This window comes from Pituophis catenifer, unplaced genomic scaffold (assembly GCF_029215685.1).
Source record: "Pituophis catenifer annectens isolate HBS135680 unplaced genomic scaffold, rPitCat1.0.hap2 SCAF_2, whole genome shotgun sequence".
Taxonomy (NCBI): Eukaryota; Metazoa; Chordata; class Lepidosauria; order Squamata; family Colubridae; genus Pituophis; species Pituophis catenifer.
In genome coordinates this window covers 83672902-83689447 of record NW_027256882.1, presented here as the reverse complement: position 1 = coordinate 83689447, position 16546 = coordinate 83672902, and the positions used below count along the sequence as shown (strand labels likewise).

Here is a 16546-nt window from a genome sequence, read left to right as displayed (position 1 = left end):
ATATTTCCTTTTTAGTATTGTTTTAAAAAGCTTTTGACTTTTATTCTTTCTCTTCTTTTTAATTTTGTATAACTCTTGTGGGATTGAACTATTACATAAGACAGGGAAAAAGACTAAATCCTCTAGATACGATGCCTTTTCAGTCACTACTGAAATTATTTTAATTTTTGCTCTTTGTTTTCATTGCCAGAAAGGCAGCAGAGTTTATGAAAGTCTCATTTCTCTCAACAGTGCTGTGAGAGCGTGGATGTCAAATCAACTGCTCCCTGGACACTAGGTGATGGCAACAGAAATTAACAAGCTGCTACCACAAAACAGGAGATGGGGCCAGGATGTAAAACACCAGAAGGCTTTTGGGAGAAGAGTTGAGGCTTCCAGCTTTCCATCCTGTTGGCTCAGCCATTTACTATGAGGATCTTAAGCTATTTTTAGAAGTGGAGCTTCCATGATATTTTAGTGAAAATATGATGGCTTGTGACTATATTTTATTCTGCGTGTTAATCAACAATCACATGGGAATTCCGAGAGAGTTTATTTTAAAATGCTGTTGATATCATCCTTATGCAGATGACATCTAGACTTAATCCACTTGAATGGTGTATGTTTTAAATTGGTACCTGAATTTAGTAAGAATGTTTAATGTGTGGGGTGTGTGTCGGGTGAAATCCACTTACCTTCACTACTGGTTTGCAAATGTGAGTGCGCGCGCCACCTCCATGCATGTGCAGAGACTTCTGTGCATACGCAGGGGGTCAAAAACAGACATGATGACGTCCGGGCGGGTGGGCGGAGCCTCCCATTGCTGGTGCTACCGGTTCGCCCGAGCCAGATAGAACCGGCTACATTTCACCACTGGTATGTGTGTGTGCGTATGTGTGTGTGTGTGTGTGTGTGTGAGAGAGAGAGAGAGAGAAGTATTCGGTATGAGTAAAAATGCACAATCCCTATAGGATCAGATGTTTAGTCTGGGATACTCTCAAATACTACGTTACATAGCTGGTATTTGGAGCATCTTTTATTACTTAGCTGATGCACCACAGACAGCTCAACTTTATGCCATTATCCACACTGTGGTACTGGTGTCCCTTGTGGGCTCCTTTTGAAAATGCCCATGAAACATCAGCTAATCAAAAAGACACAAGATGAGTACTATTACTTTCCATAGCCTGCTTCTAGATACATAGTGAGATGAGGGGATGGGATATTTTATTTGGTTAGGCTTTTTTTTTTTTTTACCACCATACAATTAGGCATTTTGGTTTGGCCAAGATAATAGATATCAATCTGAATGAGTCGGAATAATTGTTAGTCTTATTTATGTTCTATTTTTAGATTGTCTATTTAAATATAGTTTGAGAATGTCAAAGCAACAGGAGCATTCTATAAGTGATTATCACTCTTGATTTTAAGGGAAACTTAAATAGAGGTAGAATGCAGAAAGCAAAGACGAACTAAAGAGCCTCTTGATGCGGGTGAAGAAGGAGAGTGCAAAAGTTGGCTTGAAACTCAACATTAAGAAAACTAAAATCATGGCATCCGGCCCTCTCAATTCCTGGCAAATAGATGGGGAAGAAATGGCGGTAGTGACAGATTTTATTTTCCTAGGCTCCAAGATCACCGCATATGGGGACTGCAGCCAAGAAATTAAAAGATGCTTGATCCTGGGGAGGAAAGCTATGGCAAAACTAGACAGCATTCTAAAAAGCAGAGACATCACCCTGCCAACTAAAGTGCGTATAGTCAAGGCTATGGTTTTCCTAGTTGCAATGTATTGCTGTGAAAGTTGGACCATAAGAAAGGCTGAGCGCCAAAGAATTGAGGCCTTTGAACTATGATGCTGGAGAAGACTCCTGCGAGTCCCTTGAATTGCAAGGCGATCAAACCAGTCAGTCCTAGAGGAGATCAACCCTGACTTCTCCTTAGAAGGCCAGATCCTGAAGATAACACTCAAATATTTTAGCTACCTAGTGAGAATGAAGGACTCACTGGAGAAGAACCTAATGCTGGGAAAAATTGAGGGCAAAAGAAGAATGGGACGACAGAGAATGAGGTGGCTGGATGGAGTCATTGAAGCAGTAGGCATGAGTTTGAATGGACTCCAGGGGATGGTAGAGGACAGGAAGGCCTAGAGGAATGTTGTCCATGGGGTCACAATGGGTCAGACATGACTTCGCAACTAACAACAACAAAAATAGAGGTAAAACCTGTATTTTGTCTTCAGAAAAGCAGATCTTAATAAACCTAGATCAATAACTGATAAATAGAATTCCATGGGAAGAGAAGCTCGTAAGAAAAGTAGCTTAAGATGGATGGGAAGGAATGCTTTTGGTATTTCCAGATGATATAAAATTGGATTAGATAGCTTATGCCCAAGAAATGAACATTTGGTGAGTAGAGGAAAATTAAGGACCAATATTGTAACTGAACAGGTTTAGTTAAGATCTCAAAACAAAACAAAAAGATTCAGGGTCTTCTATTCTTCACTACTTTCATTAAAGATTTAAACGATGAACTGAAGGGAATGATTATGAAGTTTGCAAATTATAAAAATGGGGTTGGATATTTGTATGCTTTAGAAGTAAAAAAGACTCAAAGTGATCACAAGGTACTGGAGGAATGGATTGAAAAGAGAATAATGAAGTTTAACAAAGACAAGTGCAAAATTCTTTACCTAGGGGACAAAAATCTGATGTACAAAGAATAGGATCAGGGATCACCTGGCTCAGTAATAACACTTGCAAAAAAACAAAAATCTTTGGCTTAATCCTTGATTAGAAATTGTAAATGAGCCAGTAATATGATGTGGCTGTTTAAAGAAAGCAAGTGAAATGGACATCCAATCACAGGAAGTAACAATTCCATTCTGTTTTGCTTGGGTCAGGACTCCCACAATTTAAGTCCACACTTAAAGCGGAAATCACACTTTAAAAGGATTCTGAGAAATTGGAACCAGTTCAGAAAATGACAATGAAGATACTTAGAAGACTACATACTAAAACCTGCAGAGCGAAATTGGATGAACATGATATGTTAGCCTTGAGAAAAAATTGCTGAGAGGGAATAGCACCCTTGAAATACCTGAAAAGATGCCCCATAGGAGAAAGTCAGGACCCCTTCTGTCTTGTGCCAGAGAGCAGAACAGGAAATAACAGATTTTAATTATAGGACTGTAGATTCTTCCTCTACATTAGACAAAAACTTCCTAATGATAAGGGCAGTTTGACAGGGGAACCAGTCACCCAGACAAGTGGTGGGGTCTTCTTTGGATGTGTTCAAGAGGAAGCTAGAGTACCTGGGATGCTTTGATTTTGATTCTTGTATTTTTTGTTGTTTTGTTTTTACATAGTTTTATTAATTTATAATATGACATACAAAAAGAATACAAAAGCAAATATTAGAAAAATTAGGAAAGGAAGAAGAGAAGTGGATAGTGGGGGAAAGCAAGGGGGAATAGCCTCCCACCGGCCAGTACGCTCCCACAGACAGGGACTCCTCAGGGTGCCGTCGGCCAGACAATGTCGGCTGGCGACCCCCAAGGGGAGGGCCTTCACTGTGGCAGCACCTGTCCTTTGGAACAACCTGCCCCCAGAGATACGTAGGATCCCAGATCTCCGTTCTTTTTGCCGTGCCCTTAAAACTTTTTTATTTCATCAAGCTGGGCTGGCTTGATCCCCCCCCCTTTAGATATTTTAAATTATTAATTGATTTTAGTTGGGGTGTTTTAAATTTTATATTGGGCCAAAACTTCTTTAATTCTTTTAAAATTAATCTTAAATTTTGTATGTGATGTTTTTATTCTTGGCTGTTCACCGCCCTGAGTCCAGTAGGAGAAGGGCGGTATAAAAATCTAATCAAATAAATAAATAAATAAATAAATAAATAAATAAATAAATAAATAAATAAATAAATAAATAAATAAATAGGCATTGCCGTCCAATTCCTTTGGTGCAGTAAAATAAGGCATTAAGATCTACCCTCAACTTTTTACTTTTTCATAATAATAGAAACTAGCCATTTCTATAACAACAATCTATCTAATTGGTAAAACCCAAAATCAAAGTATTTTTTTCCCCACCTCAAGCACAAAGCCCAGAAGTGGTTTCCAAGTAGAAATGAAAGTATTTGTATTTTTTTTTTCTTTGATCAAAGCAGTCAATTTAGCCATCTCTGCTAACTCCATCAGTTTTAGCAGCCATTCATCCATTGTGGGAATTGAGGCGACCTTCCATTTCTGTGTGTAGGGTAGTCTTGCTGTCGCCAACATATATAACATCAGAGTTCTGATTCCGCCCTCCTCCCCAAGTCTTGTTCGATTAAACCCAAAAGAAAAGTCTCCGGTTTTCTTTCTGTATTCACTTTAAGAATTTTCTGTATTAAGATATGAATCCTACTCCAATATTTCTTTGCTTTATCACACATCCACCATAGATGATAAAAAGTTCCTTCTTTACATTTACATTTCCAACATTCGTTTGAGGTACCTTTATACGTTCTTGACAATTTATTGGATTTGGATTCTTGTACTAAGTAGAATGTTGGGCTCAGAAATCTCAGTGACCCTCCCCAACTCTATGATTTTATCACATATTGTAGTTTACAAAACAAAGTACACCAGACAATATTGGCTTTTGCTTACTTGGAAATAAGGAACTTGCCTGGATTAATCCGTTGACCTAAAACCTGATTTGCTTAATTGTTGTTTACTGGAAATCCCCCAATTTCCCCAAGCTGTCAAGCTGGAATAATACATCTTAATGACTGGTTTAGCACTAAGTATGAAACTTGTAACACTGTACAAAGTTATAGGACTATAGCTGTTGTTTGGCTCTGTTCTTTGGCTGGCATAACCAGGTCATCCCTATGACTACCTTGATTGGTGTTAACAATGCTTGTCAGCACATTTCTGTGCAACCCCCCCCCCCCTTAAAAAAATAATAATTGTGCAGCCCTTGGCACTCATGCAAAGGAACCCAAAGGGGCAATCCAAAAAGTCCTTTAGCAGCCAGAAGACTTGGACCTCCCTGGAATTTTCTCTTTTGGCTGGACTCAGTAGTCTTCAAAAGGCAACAAAAGGCATTCTTTAGGACAGGAAAACTATCGCAGTCATGTATTAATTGATTATATGCCACGCTAAGGGACCACACAGATAGATTTTATCCATGATGATCCATCCTGAACCTGGTCCTTCGCATCTTCCAAGAGTGCCCCTATACCACTGCAGCTGGGTCCATTCACCTGGCTACTGCTGACCCCACCTCTTTTTCCCTTCCAGCTGAAGACAAAGCCATGAAGAAACAATTCCCGAACGTTAAATTCGACTGTCTCCCTTTATCCTTTTTTCCTCTTTGACACCCCCGCCCCCCCCCCCAAATTGGCAAGGATCAATTGGGGGGCCTGAGGGGTCCCAAACCTCCTAACTGGTAAATAGACCGTAGGCCATAAGTGGAATTCCTTCAGCAGGAAGGACTTGAACTTTGGGGTCCAAGGAAGGAGAAAGTAGGCAGAAAGTGGGCAGAATTCCAGAAGGCTGCTGGCCGGAGGGTGGTTCTTGCGCTCCGAGCTAGGCTGCCCGCTTCCCCTTGCCCATCCGCCGCGGACAACTCAGAGGCGGGCAGCTGCCGGGAAGTCTTGGGCTTGGAGACAGAGCGCGCTTCCCTCCGGCCTTTTCCTTCTCGGCTCTCGGGCTCCGGCAGTCTCCGGCGCTAGAAGCTGGGTGGAGCCCTCGCGTGCAGAACTTCGGGGGAAATGCGCGGCGGAGGCGTCCAGCTGAAGAGCAAGGCGCGCTTGAGGGCGGGCGAGCGAGCCGGCTTCTGGAGCCTCCCCTAGGCAGCTGGACGCGCGGCCTCAGAAAGGCTGCGGGGCTCGGGACAAAAGCCCAGGGAGTTGGAAAGAACTTCTGGCGGGGCCGCTAGTGCTGCCCAGCCGGGCAAGTGAGGGGCTATGCAGCGCGCGGGAGCCCTTTTCGCCGGCCTGGGAATGTGGTGGTGGCTCAGCTGGGACCTCGTCGCCGTCTGCGAGGCTGCCAAGGGCCGCGTGCCTCGCCTCCGCCTCTCCTATAAAGGTAAAGGGAGACGCCTTTGCAGTTCCTTCTAAGCCTTTTCTGATTTTTTTCCCTTCTTTTTTTTTTGCCATCGGTTGAGCCTCGGCGATAGGGACGCTGATGATTCCATTTCGCAGACGGGGAACTGAGGCTGAGCAAGCGAAACTGGAGGGATCCAGAGGCCGTGGACGGATGATATCCTCCACTTGCTTCCCGGTTCCACAATTACTTTCGCTTTTTTTAATCTGCGTTTCTGCACGTGTGTTTGGGTGAATCCCTTTATAGTGTTAGCTCTATAATCTTTTGGGATCTTTTTAATCTAATCTTGGTTCTTTCACTTTTTTTGTGGTGGGTTGATTAAATCCGGAGGGCAGCGAGTGCGTGCACGAACGAGATAGTTTGCAGGGACTAGCAACGTTAGAGCAGTCAGGCGACTTCATTCTGCACTTGCTAGATTCATTACAAGTCCCGAAATCTCAAAAGGGGGAATCTTTGGACTGAGATCCACATTCTTTAAAGAGGTAGGGATTACTAAAATCCTTCGAACTGATTTAAATTGTGACTCATTTTCTCCTGGGCGCGTTCATATCACGGTTAGGGGTAAGTGAAGAACAGCGAGATAGATAAGGGGGGGGGGGGAAATCTAAGAATGGCAGGCAGGAGATTTTGGCTTCAGCACTGTGCAGGTGTGTGGAGTATGTTCCAAATCAAAAGTGCAAAAGTTATGAATTCAAATGGCGTGTATGGGATGCTTTTTGCATGTGAGGGGAGTGTTGAATTGCATGCAATTGAGAAATATCAGAATTTGCACTGTACATTTCTGCAAGGATGTTTTCCAGTAATAGACATACAATATAATCAACCCGGAAAAAAGCATGTCAAACAAGCATACAAATCAGTTAGCATTACCAACTGATCCAAAAGCAAAATCATCTGATGGTGCCATGCTTTGATTCCCTTGATAGCAACTTGATGCAGCAAAATCAACAAGTGTGCTTTATTTTATCAGCATGCAGGCAAGAAAACTAAGTACTTTACACATTAGATTTTTGTAAAAGTTGTCAGCCCTGGGGGTAAATACTGATAGATTTCATTTGTCTTTCCTGAAATTTTACCACTAGAGAGTGAGGGGGAAAAACCAACCCTCTCTGGGAGTTTTGCTAATTTTCTTTCTGATTGGGCGATATAACAAGCACTCATAAAGTTTTCTCTCACATGGTCCGGTGAACAATGCCTGTACTTATGCAGCCCCACCTAAGGACAGTTCATATTTAATAGGGTCTCTATGCATGATCTCAAGAACATGCTAGTTATTGTAGCTTTGTGGCTGAGTGGCATTTGCCTGGAAAAAGCAGGTTCACAGGAATCACCAACCCAACGAAGTCTTTAGCCCCAGGATGTGCTTTTTGTCACAAATCGCGGAGCAACTTTCATTGAAGTTACCTACAGTTTCCAGTTTTATTTTCCTACTTGCTTTTCTATCTTCACAGATTATATTCTGCAATGTGTTGTGCTGTGATTTTATTGTTTTTTCTGATTTGCAGAGGAATTTTTATTGCTTTTCAATTGTCTAAAACAGTGGTTGTCAACCTTTCCTTCACCACGAAACCCCTTTAAGTACCTTTTGTGGCCATGGACTATGGCCACGGACCTCCAAGACTTAACTCAAATTTCAAATCATAACATTTCTTCAAGCTTTTGTGGATCCCCTGTGATGACATCACCCCTCCCCCCCCAGGGTCCGTAGACCACAGGTTGAGAACCGCAGGTTTAATACATTCTCCCTTTAATTAAGTTATAATTTAAAAAAGTAATTATTACTTGTACCACCACCAAGTTATATGCTTCTTCATGAAAGTATTGTCTGTTAGCAGTCTGTGCTCATGAGAGAATACTGAAGACAACTTGTGAGAAGGTAAACCAAAGGCTCTGCTTTCACCAATAAATGATATTGACTGTGAGGGGTCCTTGGTGCTCTCTGAGCTTGGATGGTTTTTTTTGTTTTTTGTTTTTGCAGACATTTGTTGGCACAGACATTAGTTTGGGTAATGAAATGTCTGCAAGAAAACAACTAAGCTCAAAGAGGTCCAAGCATCCCTCATTTCAACCCTGAACTACAAATATTATCCTTTATTGGTATCATCTATTACAAACCTACTGACTTTCTCAGAGGTCAGGTAGTCTTGCATGATCTGAACAACTCCAGGATTGAACTTGGGACCTTCTGTATATGACATTGCTGGGCTATCTTCCTCCCAGCCTTCTGTCTTGACCTGGATTCCCTGAAGAGGGTTGTAATAAAGATAATAAAACAAGGATCATAAAACAAGGATCATAAAACAGGTGGCCTTTTTCCAAGGCTGCATTTCTTTGGGCCAGAATGGAAGCGGAACAATGGTATCTGGAGAGGTAGTGTGAGTGAGAACAAGGGGAAGTATACCTCAGGTGTCTCTGATGCTTGTAAAGTTATCTGAACTCTCAGGGATGGATCAGATGGACTGGATTATTTGCATTTATCATTATAAATGATGAGTCTGGGCCTAAATGTCAGAACAATTGAGAGTCAATCTGAGAGGCTAGGTGGAATTTGCATATTTAGAATGTCTACTGTGAAAATTTGTATATTGCTTTTCTGCAGGATAAAGAAACACTATTGGAATGTTGTATATTTAATCATTCACTTGCCAAGTCCCGAAATATTGTTTCTTGCCAAATGCTTAGAGCAGTTATACTGCCCAATCAGTAGGACAGTGATCAGTTGGCAGAACTTGCTGTCTCAATGGTCATGGACATTTTTTTGCTTCCTACCATTGGGGATGCTTTTTGATTTCCTAAATTCATTATTTGAGATGCCATCTACTTCTTAGGTTAGCTCTGAACCCCTTAATTCTTGATCTAAGGTTGGGCTTAGTTAGTCAAGAGGATAATCAGTGGATTGTTGCAGTTGTTCTCAATAGCTCTTCTAGAATAGCAAAATAACCTTCTTTTGTGAAGATATCCTTCAGAGTCAATATGTTGTTCAAATATGAACACTAGAGAAAGCTGTCAGTGTCCAGTAAAGCCTCAGTTGTAATAGTTTGGTAAAATGTTGTTCAAAGCATTGGAGGTGAGGAGTAATCATTATTATGTTAGTCCTTTTGTCAATATTGGACTTAAAGGCTGAATAGGGAGCTCTGGTGCTCTGTGACATTACAGAAGATTCCCACAATAAAGAGAAAAACAGGAATTTCGATGAACTGGAACACATGTCACTCGATGTAAGTATTATGTCTAATAAATTTGAACATTCCTTGGGTGATCCTGGTTTGATGCAATTTAGGGACGGGGTGGGATGTTCTGAAGGCTGAACAGACCGTTTTGAAGATCTGAGAGTTACAAAGGGAGTGGAGACACAACTTATATAAGCATAGTTGTTTAAGCAGAATTGTTTGGATTGTTCCTTCTTTGTGATATGTTTAGTTTAGGATTTACAGTATGTTAGTTTTCTTCTGTTTTGCATCACAAAATGGAAATAAACTCTGCGTTCCATTTTGAACAGTGATGATCAGATTGCCACAAAAAAGGGCACTTGGGGGCCGTATGAAGGGGATGTGGGGATTTTATAATCTTCGAAACTTATCCTTGTTGTGGACTATGAAGGTTGGTGGCAGTAAGAAATCCAAGAAGCCACCCACTAGTGACCACAACCTTGCATTGTAGTGAAAAGCAGAAGTTGCTCTTTTGATGGTTTGTTCCCACAGAAGCCAGTAGTAAAATTCACATGTGCATCTCAGAGGAATAGCTATTGGCACTTCTACCCTTATGAGTCATTTTAAGTACCACATCGTACTGAGGTATTGCTGAAGTAGCTGCATCTGCATCTATTTAGACAAATAGTTCACTTTCCAAACAAAAGTTCTCTTTTCTCTAAGATGCTGCTCCATGCAAAAAGAAACATCGTGGCCAGCAAACAAAGATAGTATAACCTCAAATAGACTAAAGGAAATAGGGAAAATCTGCTTTTAGGAGCAACTGTGGGAGGGCAGGAAATGTAAAACAGAAGAGTTTGGGTTGGTGCTGGCTTAGACTGAATAGCTATGGAGATTTTTTTCCCAAAGACAGACCTGGTCCTTCTGGCTAAGATCCATTCTGATAGGCTATGATCTGAGAATCTTGAATCCAAGAAGGGGTATATTTATATGAGGGTCTATGTGGAATTATTCTAGGAGGAATGCCGTAGGCTATCCATGTGCCTCATCTGAGAAGCGGGGAAAATGTTAGAGCTGCTTTAAAATAATAATGCAACCAGCCACTTGTCACTGTCAATATACTACTTTAGTTTTTTGGAAGCTTATACTGGGTAGCACAGTTCTGCAATCAAAGAACTATATAAATCCAAACATATGGATATAGCCAGAAAATGTGTTTGAGAAAGGCTCTTTGTTCTGCACTTTTGGAAAAAAAAAATCTTATAAAGAACTTTTCTCCCAGTTATTTATAGATTGCATTCCCAAGACATGGTAAACTAGGAGAGTGTTTTATCAGAATTCTAGTTACTTTACTCAGGAGGAAAGCTATTTACCCTCTGCCTACTTATAGTTGGTTACTGCATATGGCCACTGCAAATGGCTCATAGGCTCTCCAAGAGAGAGAATTAATTTTGAGAATCAGAGTAAAATAGGGACAGAAGATTTTATTTCATTGAACACACCTCACCCAGAGTGATCTCAACCACAGTCAGTTCTCTTATTTTTATTTAATCATATAAGGAGAAAAAGCTTACATGGTTCCTATCTCAAAATGATGTCTAGAATGCTATCTAGTATATTTAGGTTAGTCTATGGTTCCTTTACTTCTCTGGTACAAGTCACTTAGGTATATGTCCAGCTTTGTGTTAAACTTGGTGAGGCCTTAAGTACCCATATGAATACTGACAGAAACAATAACTAGAGCTATTACTGAAAGCAAAACCAGAACTTATTCCAGTGATAATCAAGGCACTTGGAACAGACTCTAAAAATGTGAATGAGTAGCTCAACTCATATGTAATTCTAGGGAGAGGCTTCCTGATCTATTTTAGCAAATACTCAACAATTGTCTCATGTTCAAGGTGCCATGAACTGCCTGATGGGATCTTAAACAAAAGAATCGATAGGTAGGAATTCCAATGAAATAACTTTCTACAGCAAACCACAGAGCTCACAAGGATCCAATATTTTTTATTTATTTATTTTTTATTTTATTTTCAATTTATATACCGCCCTTCTCCCTGAGGACTCAGGGCGGTGCACAGCCAGAATTAAAAACATGAAATACAAATATTAAAAACAATTAAAATCTATATAAATTTGGCCCAAAAATTTAAAAAACCACAAACCAATTAAACATTTAAAAAATTTAAAAAATTTCTTCCTAAGCCAGCCCGGCTTGCTGGAAAAAGTGGGTTTTAAGGGCACGGCGGAAGGCACTGAGGTCTTGGATTCTCCTTATCTCTGGGGGCAACTGATTCCAGAGGGTAGGTGCCCCCACAGAGAAGGCTCTCCCCCTGGGGGTCACCAGCCTACATTGTTTGGCTGATGGCACCCCGAGGAGGCCCTCTCTGTGGGAGCGCACAGGTCGGTGGGAGGTCGTCGGTAGCAGCAGGTGGTCTCGAAGATAGCTAGGCCCTATGCCATGGAGCACTTTAAAGGTGATAACCAACACCTTGAAGCGCACCCGGAAGACCACCGGGAGCCAGTGCAGCTCGTGCAGGAGCGGTGTTACATGGGAGCGCCATGCTGCTCCCATCACTACCCACGCTGCTGCATTCTGGACCAGCTGGAGCTTCCGGGTGCCCCTCAAGGGGAGCCCCATGTAGAGAGCATTGCAGTAGTCAAGGCGAGAGGTGACGAGGGCGTGAGTGACTGTGCACAGGGAATCCCGATAAGAAAGGGCCGCAACTGGCGAATCAGGCAAACCTGATAAAAGGTCCCTCTGGTTACAGCCGTCAGATGTTCCTCCAAGGACAACTGCATATCCAGGAGGACTCCCAGATTGTGAGCCCTTTCTGTGGGGGCCAAGGACTCGCCCCGAATAGTCAGTGATGGAGTCAACTGACTATATCGGGATGCCGGGAGCCACAGCCACTCAGTCTTGGAAGGGTTGAGCTTGAGCCTGTTCCTCCCCATCCAGAACCGCACAGCCTCCAGGCACTGAGACATCACTTCAAGGGCATCGTTGGGGTGGCCTGGGGTGGAGATGTACAGCTGGGTGTCATCAGCGTACTGATGGTATCTCACCCCGAAGCCACGGATGATCTCGCCCAGCGGCTTCACATAAATGTTGAACAGAAGGGGCGAGAGGACCGATCCCTGCGGCACTCCACAGACGAGAGGCCTCGAGGTCGACCTCTGCCAACACAAACTGCGACCGGTCGGAGAGAAAGGAGGAGAACCACCGCAATACGGTGCCTCCCACCCCCAATTCATATTGACTTGTAGCATCCATTAGGTGATTTTTTAAAAAAAATATTTTCCCCTTTTCCTTTTATTAAGATTAGGATTAGATAATGTCTGTGCCTCCTAATTGATCTTGAAATGGGAAGCAGAGAAGAGGCAGCTGTAGGACACTCTCATCTCCCCATTACCACTGTTCTGCTTTATGGCCATAGCTTAGTGCACCTTTGAGGAAAAAAAATGGTAGCACACATACAGGTTCAATAACCATAAGCAAGCACAGCACTTGTGCATGCATGTAAACAGATGCATGCACACATACACATGTATGTAAGCCACTTTATTGTAGAGGGATGTCTTTGGCAAATTGTTTTTGGACTGTTGATAGTAGTATGTCTGTGTATTTAAAAAAATTCCCTGTGTAAACCATCTTGTATTACTTCTTGCTTTTTCACCACTGCTGGGTGGTCCTTTAATTTTTGGAAATATAACTGCCTGTCCCAGAGCTGTACCTCTCATTTGGTGCCACCTTCGTGGCGAAGGTTGTTGAGAGTGTGGTCGCACGACAGTTTCCACAATTCTGGAGGAAACGTCTTATCTAGATCCATTCCAGTCGGGTTTCAGGCCTGGGCACAGCATGGAAAAGGCATTGGTCGCGTTGGTAGATGATCTCTGGAGGGCTCGGGACAGGGGTTGCTCCTCTGTTCTAGCCCTGTTAGACCTCTCAGCGGCTTTTGATGCCATCGACCATGGTATCATGCTGCACCGGTTGGAAGAGTTGGGGATGGGGGGCACCGTGTTATGGTGGTTCTCCTCCTTTCTCTCTGACCGGTCAGTTTGTGTTGGCAGGGGGGCAGAGGTCGACCTCGAGGCCTCTCATCTGTGGAGTGCCTCAGGAGTCGGTCCTCTCGCACCTTTTGTTCAACATTTATGTGAAGCCGCTGGGTGAGATCATCCGTGACTTTGGGGTGAAGTACCACCAGTATGCTGATGACACCCAGCTGTACATCTCCACCCCAGGCCACTCCAACGATGCCCTTGAAGTGATATCTCAGTGCCTGGAGGCTGTGCGGATCTGGATGGGGAGGAACAGGCTCAAGCTCAACCCTTCCAAGACTGAATGGCTGTGGTTCCCGGCATCCCAATATAGTCAGCTGACTCCATCGCTGACTATTGGGGGCGAGTCTTTGCCCCCCTCGGAGAGGGCGTGCAATCTGGAAGTCCTCCTGGATACGCAGCTCTCCTTGGAGGAACATCTGACAGCTGTAGCCGGGGGACCTTTTGTCAGGTTCGCCTGATTCGCCAGTTGCGACCCTTTCTTGATCAGGATTCCATGTGCACAGTCACTCATGCCCTCGTCACCTCTTGCCTGGACTACTGCAACGCTCTCTACATGAGGCTCCCCTTGAAGAGCACCCGGAGGCTCCAACTGGTCCAGAATGCGGCCGCGCAGATAATTACGGGAGCTGCATGGCACTCCCACATAACACCGCTCTTGCACGAGCTGCACTGGCTCCCAGTGGTCTGCTGGGTGCGCTTCAAGGAGTTGGTTACCACCTTTAAAGCACTCCATGGCATAGGACCTAGTTATCTTTGAGACCGCCTGCTGCTACCGACAACCTCCCATCGACCTGTGCGCTCCCACAGAGAGGGCCTCCTTGGGGTGCCATCAGCCAAACAATGTAGGCTGGTGACCCCCAGGGGGAGGGCCTTCTCTGTGGGGGCACCTACCCTATGGAACCAGCTGCCCCCTGAGATAAGGAGAATCCAAGTCCTCGGTGCCTTCCGCCGTGCCCGTAAAACTTTCTTTTTTCATCAAGCCGGTCTGGCTTAACATATTTTTAAATTTTTAATTTTTAATTGGTTTGTCATTTTAAACTGGGGCCAAATTAATATATATTCTTTTAATTGTTCTTAATGTTTGTATTGTATGTTTTTATCTGGCTGTATACCGCCCTGAGTCCCTTGGGAGAAGGTGCGGTATATAAATTTGAAATAAAATAAAATAAATAAATAAATAAATAAAATAAGCAGTCAGAAAATCCCAACAATTGCCAGTCAATCAAAACTCTGCTTTCAGGAGTGGGTGGAGGGAGGGAAGGAGCTTCCTGAGCCTTGAGTGTAAATTGAGCTAAATTCTGAATCTCTCCAGCACCAGGCGATGGATTAGGTGGGCCTAGGATAACTCAACTCTGAAATAATTATTGGAGAGAGCAGGTGTTTGGAGATAGAACTATGCTGTTGATCATGCCTAATGCCCAGAAGGCGTTCTTCCCCCTTTTACTTTCCAAAGAAGCAGGGCCAAACATCGTTTTTCTCCATTCATATGTTGAAATGTCTTGCTTACTTCTCATTCACCCTACTTCCTTTCTTATGTTGTTTATTTTTAAACAGCAGTTTATTTATCGAGTAGGGCACTCTGATAGTCTGGCTCCTGCTTCATTGACCCAATCATACACAATAGACCAGACAGGGAAGGTTTGGGCCTGGGAAAAAATATAACAAATGCTGAATTTGCACGTGTATGTGTTTCTTGCAGTTAGGCCACCCAATAAAGGAGAATATTTGCAGCTCAGGGTTGAAATGAGGGGTCCTTGCTGCTCTCTGAACTTGTTTTCCTGTAGATGTTTCATTACCAAAACTAGGAAACATCATCAGTGCTAGTAAGGAGTGCGGTTTGCTCTCAGTTTATATTCTAGTGGCTTGCCCTGTCAGTGTTGTTGAGAGTGGTCTTAGAGTTTTTTTGGTTGAGCTGTTTACTGTTGGCTTCTTTGGCAGTTTCTTGATTGGGGTATTGCTTACTTGATTGTTGGTCTGAAGTTAATCTTGAAGTTAATCTAACTCCAAGACCAAGTCCAAAGATGCCAGGGAATTTCTAGAAACCTGGCACTCTGACAAATTAGCCATCAATAGACACATTGACATTAACAGCATCTATATGCTATGCAAAAGAGACAATCAACCAGCCAAAAAGAGAACAAAAACACACAAGCACTTCTCCATTAGCAATCAGCAGATCAGCATAGATTAATTACAAGATTATCAGACCAACAATCAAGTAAACAATACCCCAATCAAGAAATTGCCAAAGAAGCCAACAGTAAATAGCCCAACCAAATAATTTCTAAGAGCACCCCCACCAACACTGACAGGGCAAGCCATTAGAATATAAACTGACAGCAAACAGCACTCCTTACTAACACAGATAATGTTACCTAGTTAGGGTGATGAAACATCTATAAGAAAACAAGCAAGTTCAGAGAGCCCTAAACCTCCTAATATAAGAATACAGGTATACCATTCTGCATATCTAAATGTCTTCTCTTTCAATTCTGTGGCTTAAAACCTTATTTTAAAGCTACCATTTGAGCTTATTCAGGTGTAAAACAAGTGGATGAATCTGTTGGAAACCTATAGATTAAAAAATAAATATAGAAATGTACAGGTGTCATTTGAGGAAGTGACTCATTCTTTTCCAATATGGGATTCTCCATCCTTATCGAAAAACATATATAACTGCATAATAACATTGTGGGAGGAGAACCAGGTGCCAAAACTCAGGAACATGAGAGTCACACTGTCAAGATAACCTGGGCGATGGCAACGGGGCTGCAAGATTCTGCATGATGCCTACCTACATGGCAGCAGAAATAAAGAAATGCTGTTTGCTATGCAACTTTTGCAGCACAAATCTGGTAAGTCAGTTGTGAAACCGTGGCTCTTCCTTTGGGCACTGAGACTGAATGTTGAGAGGTTGATGGAATGGATGTGGTTTGTATCTGTAGGAAGTTAGCACCCACCCCTTTCTTGGAAGAATGAAATATTTTAGGAAATATTAAAAAGGCAGAATGTTATGTTTCCCTGGTTGAGAAATGGAGAAACATGTTTTAAAGACAAAGCAACTCCCACCTTCCTGCCTCCCCCTCCCCTTTGTTAATGGGCCAGAGGCAGAAACTCAATCTTTGACAATAGGACCCATCTGCAACACAATAGCAACAGAAACTAACACAATGGGACCCATCTAGGACAGAAACTCACCACATGGCACCTGGGAAGATTACATCAGCCAGCAAGGCTAGCTAAGACCCCCACC

The 16546-nt window shown here is 42.8% G+C and overlaps 1 protein-coding gene across 1 annotated transcript in view; it reads left to right on the top strand.

Annotated features, from left to right (window-relative positions):
* The first annotated feature begins 5940 nt into the window (after positions 1-5940).
* Positions 5941-16546, top strand: part of SEMA3G (semaphorin 3G) — a 98078-nt gene continuing 87472 nt past the window's right edge. The window contains exon 1 of the mRNA XM_070937061.1: positions 5941-6061. Coding sequence (XP_070793162.1) covers positions 5941-6061 — 121 coding nt within the window. The remainder of the gene's footprint in view (positions 6062-16546) is intronic.